General features: G+C 52.8%; 1 protein-coding gene across 1 annotated transcript; it reads right to left on the reverse strand.

Moving 5' to 3' along the window:
* Nucleotides 1-2,706: 2,706 nt before the first annotated feature.
* LOC120381116 (olfactory receptor 49-like) lies at nucleotides 2,707-3,651 on the reverse strand. Its single transcript, XM_039499211.1, has one exon. The coding sequence runs from the start codon at nucleotides 3,649-3,651 to the stop codon at nucleotides 2,707-2,709; it is 945 nt and encodes a 314-aa protein (XP_039355145.1).
* Nucleotides 3,652-12,216: the final 8,565 nt, after the last annotated feature.

Below are 12,216 nucleotides of genomic sequence, written 5' to 3' on the forward strand. Positions count from 1 at the left end.
GGGCACCGTGCTTGCTTTGCTGTCCCGGCGCTCACTCTGGCATCAGCCGCCCTCCCGGCCGCTTGCCGCTTTGCTCCGCCGGCCACTTGCCACTCTGGTCTACACTCTCTTGGATGTCTTTACGCCCCCCACTGAACACAGCTCTCAGTGTTTTCAGCTCTCAGTGGGGGAGCCTCATTGTCCCAAAGTAGCCCTAATGCTGAGGCCTGGTTATCAGTGATTTCAGCTCTGTTGATGTGCGATAGGACTCTCCATTGAGTCTTTACCAGGCCTGTAATTACACAGCAGAGAGAGGAAGGGACAAATGGTGCCTAGACACCCTAGGCTGGGCCCACACCACCAGATGCAGGTCCATACATCCAACCGCTCTCAATTCACTGGGCTTTGGCACCCTTGTCCCCTACCTTGCGAGTGCCGTTTAGCTGAGGTTGAGTCCGTCCCTCAGGGCCTGCCAAGCACAGTTCTGCTGCCCTGATTCTCACAAGAAGGATAATTCCCCTGATTACCCCTGCCCCCAATATGAAAGAGACTTGTGATCCAACACCAGTGAAATACGATAATTTGGGCAAAGCAGCCCCATCATGCTCAGCGAGCACCTATGTAGGGTAGGTTTGTCCATGCAAACAAGGTCGGCTCCTGAAGTCCTCTTCCCCAGCTCGTCACTAGGGGAGAGCTCATGCAGACCCCACTTACATGTGAATAAGAACATCCTTCCTTTGCTTCTCCACTGGGGAGTCTCATGCAGAGAGGAATTATTCAAAGCGAGTAACGGTCGGATAAATCAGCACAGGAGTGAAGCACAGAAACTGACACTTCCTGGGGATGTCACATCCAAGTCACCACAAAGCACCAATAACCAAAGGACCAGCTGGCCAGGGAATGGAGTTGAAGGTGACCCAAAAGAATGAAGCACATTCAGAACAGAAGCCTTATTATTCTGTCACACCACATCACGCAATGTCATTTGTGTCCAGGCACAATACCAGGAGTAACGAGGCGTCTGACCCCAACTGTGAAGCTGTCTCAGAATAACTTGTCATTGAGTTTCATGTGGGAGATTTTCAGTTCTTGGTCCTCGTTTCAGTCACTTCCATTGGGGAAATGTTCTGAACGGGTACATGGGTAATTCCCAAAGGCACGAAGGGTAGTTATGAATCTTGCTGACATTGAAAGTGAATTTGAACTAGACATCGGGAGTGAAATCCTGTCCTTATCGAAGTCACTGGAGAAACTCCCACTGGGTTTCATACACTACTATTATTATTATCTATCATTTATATTGTGGCCATGCCTAGGAGTGCGGTTTCTCACTGAGTGATTAAGGGGCAGGATTACAATCCCCGCACTCATCCATTTGAGTCTCCCTCGCTCTCACGGGGAAAAGCCAGGCCCAGCTGCAAAATGTGAACCTGATCCATTGGATTAGGGCAGCCAAAGGTGGTCAGACATGATGCTGGTCACATCACTTTCTTGTGTGCCTTTGGCTATGAAATTGCCTTGCCTTTGCAGATGGTGAGCCATTTGCTTGGGGGAGACATCTGCTGTTGACAAGCTTAGAAATGCCTGTCACAGACCAGTGTCCCATTGTGCTACTTACAGTACAAAGCCAGAGCCCCTGCCCAGAAGAGGTCACAAAATAGAAGACAAGAATCACTTGTGCCATTGAAAAAACGCCCTTACAAGGTCTAAGAGGAAACCAAACGTTTCGCCTTGCTGCACATCACTATTCATTCGGTTATAAGCTCTGCAAGGCTCTGGAGCTCTTATTTTTGTTTATTTAATGCCCAGTGGCAAGGGGTGCTGAGCTCTGTTCAAATAGCTCAGAATTAACAAGAAAACTGTACGACTAACAATACTGCATAAAGACAAAGCATCACAGGGAAATGGTACAAGCAACCAGAGCAAGGCAGGGTACCAGAGATGAAGTAACTAATACAATAAAATGTGCACAGATCTCAGCAACTAAGGAGCCATTTTAGGCTCTGTGAGGAGCCATTCATCCCGCCTGTGGATTGAATATCTAAAAGTATTTCTTGTATCCATTTTCCATAGGAAGTGCCCCTAGCACAGAAAGGTAGAACAAAAACCATTGACTGGTTAAAACATTGTTAAAACCACACAAGTCGGAATTACAAACAGAGTGGGGGAATTTTTTTTCAGATGAATAATTTCTTCTGTAAAAAATAGAAGTTTTGAAAAATTCAGAACCTTTCAGTTTAACATCTTTGAAGTGAAAAGATCTCTCCTTTTTTTCTTTTCAAATAATATTTTGTCCAAAGATGTAGCTAGATCTGAAAGGAAAGGTGTTTAGTTCAACGCAAACTGAATGTTGTTCTGTATTTCATTTCAGCAAGAAAAACCTACTAATTTCCATTTTTGGAACAAACTACAAAGAAAGATTCTCCATCTCTTAAAGTCTTCAGATCAAGACTGGATGCAATTCAAGAAGATATGCTTTCATCAGGCAGAAGTTACTAGGCTGAATGCAAGGCTAACTAGGTGGAATTCTCATGTCTGTTTTATGCAGTAGGTCAGACGAGATGACGTAATCAGCCCTTCTGGCTTTATGATCTATTAATCTGGATATGGATAGACAAATTCACCCTATGTACTGCTGAGGACCCACCAACCCCATTGTGAAGCCTGGCAAGAAGTAAATGACCATCCATGCTCTCTTCACTCCTGTATCTTTGTGGTTTGGGATTTTCATGAGAGCCTCACACATTTAGAAAATGCTCTGCCACAGACGCCCTTCAGAGCCTGTTTGACTTGTTTGTTGCGGAGAGCGTAGATGTAGGGGTTAAAGAGTTGAGCCACCACAGAGTACAGAAAGGACACAACTTTGTCAAAGTCCCTTGCTCCCCGCTGTCCTGGTCGGACGTACCTGAAGATGGAGCTACTGTACAATATCACAACCACCATCAGGTGAGCGGAGCAGGTGGAAAAGGCTTTTTTCCTTCCTGTGGTGGACGGGATGCGCATGATAGTGGAGATGATACAGCCATAGGAAACGATAGTGACTGTTAAAGTACCAAGTAAGATAACTGTTGCTGAAACCAAGATCATCACCTCAATGTGTCCCGTGTCCCTGCAGGAGAGTTGGAGCAATGGAGCTGTGTCACAGTAGAAGTGGTTTATGACATTGGGGCCACAGAACGGTAACAGCACAACCATAAACACTGGAGGAAAGCACAAGAGAAAACTCATCACCCAGCAGCCCAGCACTAACTGGAAGCAGACCCTGCCATTCATGATGGTGCCGTAACGCAAGGGATGGCAGATAGCCATGTAGCGGTCAAAGGACATCATACCCACATGGAAAAATACACAGGTGCCCAGGAGGAAGAACAACAACAACTGAAGGAAACAAGCAGGGAGGGAAATAGATTTTCTGTCTGTCAGGAGGCTGTAGAGGAACCTGGGCATGATGACGGAGGTGAAACAGATTTCCAAAAAAGAGAAGTTCCTGAGGAAATAATACATGGGTGACTGGAGGCGATGGTCCACCAGGGAGAGGCTGACAACTGTGATGTTACCCATTATGGTCAACAGGAAGATAACTAATAGAACCACAAACAGGGCGGTGTTTAAATGGCGGCTGTTGGACAGGCCCAAGATGATGAATTCCACCACGGTGCTCTGGTTCTTCATTCTCAGATCATTCTTAAAAGAAAAAAATGAAGAAGCATGTCAAAAACAGAGCAAATGGAAAGTTTGCAGGAAAAATTCTGTAAATCAATAGAATACACATCATCAATGGGAGCTGGGTACCCAATAGACTTGGGCTCTATGGGAAAAGCCTGATGGGAAAACCAGAACCAAAGACAGGATCTTAGAGGAGAATATTTGATACTTTAAGGGGGCAGGGGAGAGAGAGAGAACTGGAAGGGATGAAAGAAATAAAATAATTTAAAAATAAGAATATTTTACCCTAATTTTTCATGTATTCCTAGATTATAAGGCCCAAAGACACCACTGTAATCATCTTCTCTGACCTAGAGACCTAGAGCATAGTCTTGAGAGGGACAGACAATCTTGATGTTAAAAATTTCCAAGGGTGAAGAATCCAACACACAATTCTTAGTAAGTTGTTCCAGTGATTAAATACCAGCACTGCTCATCTTTTCTGTTTGTTTTGCTTTTCTTTCAGGTCATTGATAAATATTTCTCAAAAAGCACCAGGCCAAGAACTGATTCCTGTGGGACTCCACTGGAGATACACCCGCTCAATGATGCACCATATACAATTCCTGGTGGAGACCTGGCAGGTACCCACTTTGTAATTCAGGTAAAGTGTCTCACGTCAAGTGTGTATCATTCTCGTTTCTTAGTCAAACTGTCAAAGATTAAATGAAAAATAGTATCTATCTGAAAAAAAAAAAACAGGAATGAAGAGGACTGAAGAATTATAGACCAGTCCGCCTAACTTCAATACGTGGAAAGACACTGGGACAAATTACTAAGCCACAAGTTGTAAGCACCTAGAGGATAATAGGGTTTTAAGTAAAAATCAACATGGATTTACCAAGAATAAATCATGCCAAATCAAAGCAATTTCTTTGTTTGACAGCATTACCCGTCTGGTGGATAGATCGAAAGCCGTAGCTGTGATGTATCTTGATTTTTAGTAGGGTGTTTGACACAGTCCCACATCACATTCTCATAAGCAAACTGGAGAATGATGGCAAAGATTAAATTACTATAAGGAGGGTGCACAACTAGGTGAAAGACTTTACTCACAGAGAGCTATCAGCAGCTCACTGTCAAAGTGTGGGACTTTATGTAGTGGAGTCCTGCAGGGATCTGTCCTGCAGCCAGTAGAATTCAATATTTTCACTAATGATGTGAATAATAGAGGGAAGATTATGCTTGTAAAATTATCAGATGACACCACATAAGAACAGCTACACTGGGTCAGACCAATGGTCCATCTGGCCCAGTATCCTGTCTTCCAACAATGACCAATGTCTGGTGCCCCAGAGGGAATGAACAGAACAGGGATTAATCTAGTGATCCATCCCCTGTTGTCCATTCCCAGCTTCTGACAAACAGAGACTAGGGATACTTCAGAGCATGGTTTTTCAGGCTGGGAGAGGTTGCTAGCACTGTGGAGGACAGGATTAGAAATCAAAATTACATTGGCAAATTGGAGAATTAGTCTGAATTCAGCAAGATCAAACTCAGTAAAGACAACTGCAAAGTACTACACTGAGGAAGAAAGAAATTAAATGCACAAGTGCAAAATGAGCAAAATAACTAGCTAGGAGGCCATACGGCTGCATAGATTCTGGGAGTTAGAGCTGATCACAAATTTAACATTAATCCAATGAGATGCAGTTACCAAACAGAGGCTAATATCATTCTGGGGTGCATTAACAGGGAGGCAGTTGTCCCTGTAAGGTCTCGGCTAGGGTGCAGTGGCCAGTTCTGGATTTCACACTTTAGGAAAGACACAGACTAGTTGGAAAGGGTCTAGAAGGGTGCAACAAAAATGCTAAAAGGGTTAGAAAACTTGACCATGAGGAAAGGTTTAAAAAACGAGGCATGTTTAATCTTTGAATAAGTGAAGGGCGGTATAAAGAGGACAGAGATCAATTGTTCTCCACCCCCACTGAATGTGGGACAAGCAATGCAGTTAATCTGCAGCAAGGGAGAGTTGCCTTAGATACTAGGTAAAAATGTCTAACTATAAGGATAGTTCAGTGCTGGAACACTTGGCCGAGGGAGGATGGGGAATCCCAGGCATTGGAGATAGCGGCATTCTGTATCCTAAGGTGAAAGGAAACCTCCGAGTTGCATCCCCTTTACACATCTGCAAAACCTCCACAATGTGCACCTTGAAATTCATTCTCTGATCTCACCAGTGGCGTGATCGTTATTAGACATTAAAAACTGGCAGCTGTTACCTCTGTTACTATAAGTGTTACCCCTACATTTAGAACCATAGAATCATAGCATTAGAAGGGACCACAGGGGTCATCTAGCCGATTTCTCATAATATTCTCACATCTATATTCGACTTCCCTGGCCCCTGAGTATTCTTTTTGTCATAGCCGTACATTTGTGTCTTGTTTCACAATAAGACTGAATCATTTTAGGAGAGCGACCCTATTTTCCTAACACAGTGGGACTGTGATCCCAGAGAAGTGGTCTCAATCTTGTACCCAAAACAAAAGAAAGGAAAAAGAAGATTACTCACAAAGTTCTTCAACCATGATTTCTTTCACATCCCAATCTGCAATCACACCTTGTGCATTCTCACTCAGACCATGCAATGATGGAGTACATGGAACATGAACCAAAATTATCACACAAAGGCTGCAGGTGCTGAATTTAGATGCACTAAAAGAGGCCTGCCGATTTATGCCTCTCTATGTAACAGAACGATGGGATAAACTTGGGTGATCAGTGCCTCTGTCAAATAATCCCACATTTATAACAGTTGCAGACTCCGGTTTTCTAGTCACTCATTGCTGGCTGGGACCTGTGAGACCAATTAGCTGATGAGTTTGCTGACAACACTGAGAGAAATCAAGTGTGATCCATTCTACTGAAAGTTTTAGGGAAGAACATTGCAAAGTGTGACAAAGTTCCTCCTCTGCCTTGGTGGGTCCTGTGCTTATTGGGGGTTTTGCTCACCTCAGTGATCTTCCCCTCTGGTGGAACCCACAGTCTGGGTCAACACCTCCTGTGTCTGATCAGGAGTTGGGAGGTTTGGGGGGAACCCGGGCCCACCCTCTACTCCGGGTTCCAGCCCAGGGCCCTGTGGATTGCAGCTGTCTATAGTGCCTCTTGTAATAGCTGCATGACAGCTACACCTCCCTGGGCTACTTCCCCATGGCCTCCTCCCAACACCTTCTTTATCCTCACCACAGGACCTTCCTCCTGGTGTCTGATAACGCTTGTACTCCTCAGTCCTCCAGCAGCACACCCTCTCCCTCTCAGCTCCTTGTGCCTCTTGCTCCCAGCTCCTCACACGCCCACCACAAACTGAAGTGAGCTCCTTGTTAAACCCAGGTGCTCTGATTAGCCTGCCTTGATTGGCTGCAGGTGATCTAATCAGCCTGTCTGCCTTAATTGGTTCTAGCAGTTCCTGATTACTCTAGTGCAGCCCCTGCTCTGGTCACTCAGGGAACAGAAACCTCTTTCTCCAGTGGCCAGAAGATCCCCCTTTGACTTCTCTGCTGTAGAGGGTAGGAGGGAGAGGGCTGCTGCTGCTGTTGCTGTTCCTGCTGGGCCCTCGCTGCTGCTGTTGCTGCTGCTGCTGTTACTGCTCCAGCTGCTCCCCTGGCTGGGCTAGACACCACCACCCACCCGCTTTCCCTGCTATCTGCTTGCTGGCTGGCTAGCAGATTTCCCCCCCCCCCGCCTCAGTTGCTGCTGTTACTCCACCTACAGCCCCTTGGGGGGGGCGGCTGACCTGCTCCCCAGAGGAGGGGAGTGGGGGACCCCAGCTCCAGCCCTTGTTGCTGAGGACGCCACCACCACCATCTTCTGAGCGGGGTCCCTCCTGCCCGGCCACCAGACCACCGCCTGAAGCTGCTGGAGCTGCTTTGTCTGCTCCTGGGGAGCTGCTGGAACCCCGAGGAGGAGGAGGAGGAGGAGAGGACCACCTGCTGCTGGAGGACCTCATAGGGACTCTGCAGACCACCGTGGAGGGGGCACTTCAGGACTGAGTATTTTTCGATCTGTGCTCTTGTGGTGGGGGTTTGGACTGTGTCTGTTGGGACACCGGGGGTGTGGCGTGGAGCCTGCCCCCGGTCCATCCGTGTCCCCCTTCGCCCCCACCTGCATCGTTGCCCCCTCCACCACCCCCGCTGGCTGTTTTCCATCTGCCTCAATCTCCTGCCTCTGGGACTGAGCTGCTCACCTGCCTTGCCATGCCCATGTCTATCGTTTGGGCCTGCAGCAGCAGCAGCCACCATTGACTTTTTGCACAAGTGCCCATGGGTGCACCCCCCACCCCCACCCCCTTGGCCTGGCCCCCTCTCCTTTGCCACATTTGTCTGCCCCACCCTTTTCCCTCTGCGGCCCTGATTGTCCTGCCCCAGCCCTGCAGCCAGCCCCTGGGTCCCTCTGCCCCGTTCCTAGCTCGACCTTCCCCCTACCACCCTGTGATCCTGCAGCCCTGATTGGCCCCTCCCCTCGTGCGCCCATGCCCCCTCCCATGCGCTTGTGCCCTTCCCCCATTTGAGTTTGCCCTTGTTCACTGCACCCCCTATGCTGTTAGCCCCCCCGATTCCCTAGTGCAACTAGAGGAGCCGGAATTCCCCTCTGGGTCGGTGACCTGCCACCCTCCCGCCCCTGGGTCCTTGATTGCTCCCCACACCCCTTTAGCCTTCCCTTTCTGGCACCCTCCTCCCCTGCCTGCAGCCTAGCGGGGAGGGGTGGTCGCCTCCTTTCCCTCCCCTCCCCTCGCTGTTTGTCCCCCTCCCCGCTCTCGTTATGGCGGGGGACGCGGCGGGGGAGACCCCTCGCGATGCTCCCACCGCCCCTCCTCCAGAAACCCCCGTGTCCATTCCCCAAGCCTCTTCCTCGACCGCCGCTGCCGGTCCACCTGCCATCGCCCCCGCTGGGGCACTGGCAGTGGCAAGTACTGGGGAGACCTCCGCTGCTGCCACGTCCCTCACCCCTTCCGATTCGGGGGGAGCCCCCCCAGCCGGTGGGAAAGGTCGGGGTGGGAAGAAGGGTAAGGGCTTCGTCTCCATGGCGGGGACTGCCCCCGCTACCGTGTCCCTGCTACCAGCCGCGGCATCCCTCCCCGCTGATCCCTCCACCAGCTCCGCAGGTGTCCCTCCCCCAGCCCCCAGGGCGTATGCCCAGGTGGCGGCAGCCCCCCCTCCTGCCACTGCTCCTCCGTCTGCCGCTTCCACTTCCATCTATGGCGGCCGGAGCCCCTTCCCCACCTTGACCAGGAAGTACGGCATCCGTTGCCTCCTGGTGCCCGCCTCACCGCAGTGGAGACCTAAGTGCAGGCGTTGGCGAGGGTGGTGGGGCCCACAGCCATCGTGGCGGCCTCCAAAATGTATGGGAGGGTGGTCTTCTTCCTGGCATCGGAGGCCGCCACCCAGGAGGCAGTAGAGACGGGTCTGGCGGTGGGGGGGGCGTGTTCATCCCCCTGGAGCCGTTGGAAGACCTGGGGGTCCGCTTGATCCTGACCTCCGTCCCTCCCTTCCTGCCCAATGCTGCCCTGCTGCCCGCCCTTTCTGCCCTGGGGTGCCCTATCTCCGTCATCAGCCCTCTCCCATTGGGCTGCAAGGACCCCGCCCTCCGTCACGTCCTCTCATTGTGCTGGCAAGTGCTGTTCTCCTACCGCCGCCCCCTATTGAACCAGGGAGCAGGGCGGGCCGCATGGCGTCGGCCCATCGGACGACACGTCGGGGGTCTGCCCCCTGCTTGCCCGCCTCGGTGGGCCACGGGGCTGTGATGGGGGCCCCGCAGGGGGACGGTCGTCGATCCATTACCCCGCCCCCCATGTGCTGAGGGAGGAGCTGTGGGAGTTCCTTGAGGACGTCCATGGCTTCCGTAACAAGGTCCAGCTTGTGCTCCAGCGGTGGGGGGATTTCCATCTGATCCTCCAGGCCGCGAGGGCCCTCATGGGGGAGGGTAAGAGGACCGGGAAGCAGGCTGCCACGGCCTACTGGCAGATCCGCCTCTTCCGTGACTCTCTACTCACCTACGGGGTTGGTCACGAATTGCTGCGCGGCCTGATGGAGGCCGCGGGCAAGTCTGCCGGCGAGGATCCCCCCCAGCCCTCCTCATGGCACCGATCATCTTTGCCACTTTAAATGCCCGGGGCTGTAGGATGGGTCTCCGCAGGAGCCAGGTGCTCTCCTTCCTTCGGGACGGGGGGTACTCTGTGGTTTTCCTGCAGGAGACCCATACGGATCCGGCCGCTGAAGCTAGCTGGTGCCTGGAGTGGGGGGACAGGGTCTACTTTAGCCACCTCTCGGTTCGCATGGCTGGAGTGGCGACCCTGTTCTCCCCCGACCTATGGCCCGAGGTGCTGGGGGTCGCCGAGGCTGTGCCAGGCTGCCTGCTGCACCTCCGGGTATGCATGGAGGGGCTTGTGGTTAATCTTGTCAATGTCTATTCCCCGACATCAGGCCCGGAGAGGTTATGTTTTTATCAGCAGGCGTCCGCCTTCCTCGTCTCTCTGGATCCTCGTGAGTGCCTGGTCCTGGGCGGGGACTTTAACACCACCCTCGAGGAACGGGACCGTTCGGGGACCGAGCAGTGCCCGGCCGCTGCGGACCTACTCCAGGAGATCGTCGAACTCCGCTCCCTGGTGGACGTCTGGCACGACCACCACCCGGACGATGTCTCAACGTTCACCTTCGTCCGGGTGGAGGCCCATCGGTCGCGCCACTCCCGGCTGGACCGCATTTACCTGTTACATTTCCACCTTTCACGAGCCCATTCCTCCAGCATTCAGACGGCCCCCTTTTCGGATCACCACCTTGCCACCATGACGTCCTCTCTCTGCGCGGAGAGGCCGGGGCCGGCATATTGGCACTTTAATAATAGTTTGCTGGAGGACGCAGGCTTCGTGGCGTCCTTCCGGGAGTTCTGGCTGGCCTGGCGAGGGCAGAGGCACACCTTTCCCTCGGCGCGGCGGTGGTGGGACCTGGGGAAGGTGTGCGCCTGGCTCTTCTGCCGCGACTACACCCGGGGCGCCAGCCGACGGAGGGACGCGGTGATAGAGCAGTTGGAACGGGAGGTCTTGGAGCTGGAGAGGTGTCTGGCCGCCAGCCCCGAGAATCCATCCCTCTGCGGAGCGTGCCGGGAGAAGCGGGAGGAGCTCTGGGCCCTTGAGGATCATCGAGCCCGGGGTGCCTTTGTTCGATCCCGCATCCGCCTCCTTCGGGAGATGGATCGCGGCTCCCGCTTCTTCTACACCCTGGAGAAAAGGAGGGGGGCTAAGAAGCATGTCACCTGCCTCCTGGCGGAGGACGGTGCCCCCCTCACGGATCCAGCAGAGATGTGCGGGAGGGCCAGGGGCTTCTACGCGGCTCTTTTCTCCCCGGATCCGACCGATCCTAATGCTTGCAAAGTGCTCTGGGATGGACTCCCAACAGTCAGCGCAGGCGACCGGGACCGGCTGGAGCTGCCTCTCACTCTGGCCGAGTTCTCGGAAGCCCTCCGTCGCATGCCCACCAATAAATCTTCGGGCATGGATGGGCTGACCATGGAGTTCTACCGCGTGTTCTGGGACATCCTCGGCCCAGACCTAGTCACCATCTGGGCCGAGTCTTTGCAGGGCGGGGTCCTCCCTCTCTCGTGCAGGCGAGCCGTGCTCACTTTATTGCCAAAGAGGGCAATTCCACGATTTACAGAATTGGCGTCCCGTCTCGCTCCTCAGTACGGACTACAAAATCATTGCGAAGGCCATCTCGATGCGGCTAGGGTCCGTGCTGGCGGACGTGGTCCACCCGGACCAGACCTACACCGTCCTGGGCCACATGATATTTAATAACCTGTATCTGGTCCGGGACCTTCTGGAATTAGGGTGCAGGGATGGTCTGTCGTTCACCTTCTTGTCCCTGGATCAGGAGAAGGTGTTTGACAGGGTGGACCACGGGTATCTCCTGAGCACTCTGCGAGCGTTTGGTTTCGGACCCCAGTTTGTGGGTTTTCTCCAGGTGCTGTACGCTTCCGCGGAGTGTCTGGTCAGGCTCAACTGGACCCTGACCGAGCCGGTCAGCTTCAGGTGGGGAGTACGACAGGGGTGTCCCCTCTCAGATCAGCTGTACGCTCTGGCGATCGAGCCCTTCCTCTGTCTCCTCCGTCGGAGGCTGGCGGGGTTCGTGCTTTGAGAGCCGGAGCTGCGGCTGGTCCTGTCGGCTTACGCCGACGATGTGCTCCTCGTGGTCCAGGACCCTGGCAACTTGGTGCGGGTGGAGGCTTGCCAGGATATTTACTTGGCAGCCTCCTCCGCCCGGGTCAACTGGGTCAAGAGCTTAGGCCTGGTGGTCGGGGATGGGTGGCAGGGGAGCTCCCTCCCACCCGCGCTTCAGGCCATCTGGTGGAGCGCGGGTCCGCTGCTCTATCTCGGTGTTTACCTTTCTGCCACGCATCCATCTCCGCCGGAGAACTGGCACAGTTTAGAGGCCAGGGTGACGGAGCGGCTCCGGAAATGGACAGGACTACTCTGGTGCCTCTCTCTCCGAGGTAGGGCACTGGTGGTGAATCAACTAGCCCTGTCCATGCTCTGGT

This window comes from Mauremys reevesii, linkage group 13, assembly GCF_016161935.1.
Source record: "Mauremys reevesii isolate NIE-2019 linkage group 13, ASM1616193v1, whole genome shotgun sequence".
NCBI lineage: Eukaryota > Metazoa > Chordata > Testudines > Geoemydidae > Mauremys > Mauremys reevesii.

Excerpts from the sequence above, each read along its gene's own strand:
- LOC120381116 (XM_039499211.1), bottom strand. The coding sequence starts at position 3,651 with ATGAAGAACCAGAGCACCGTGGTGGAATTCATCATCTTGGGCCTGTCC.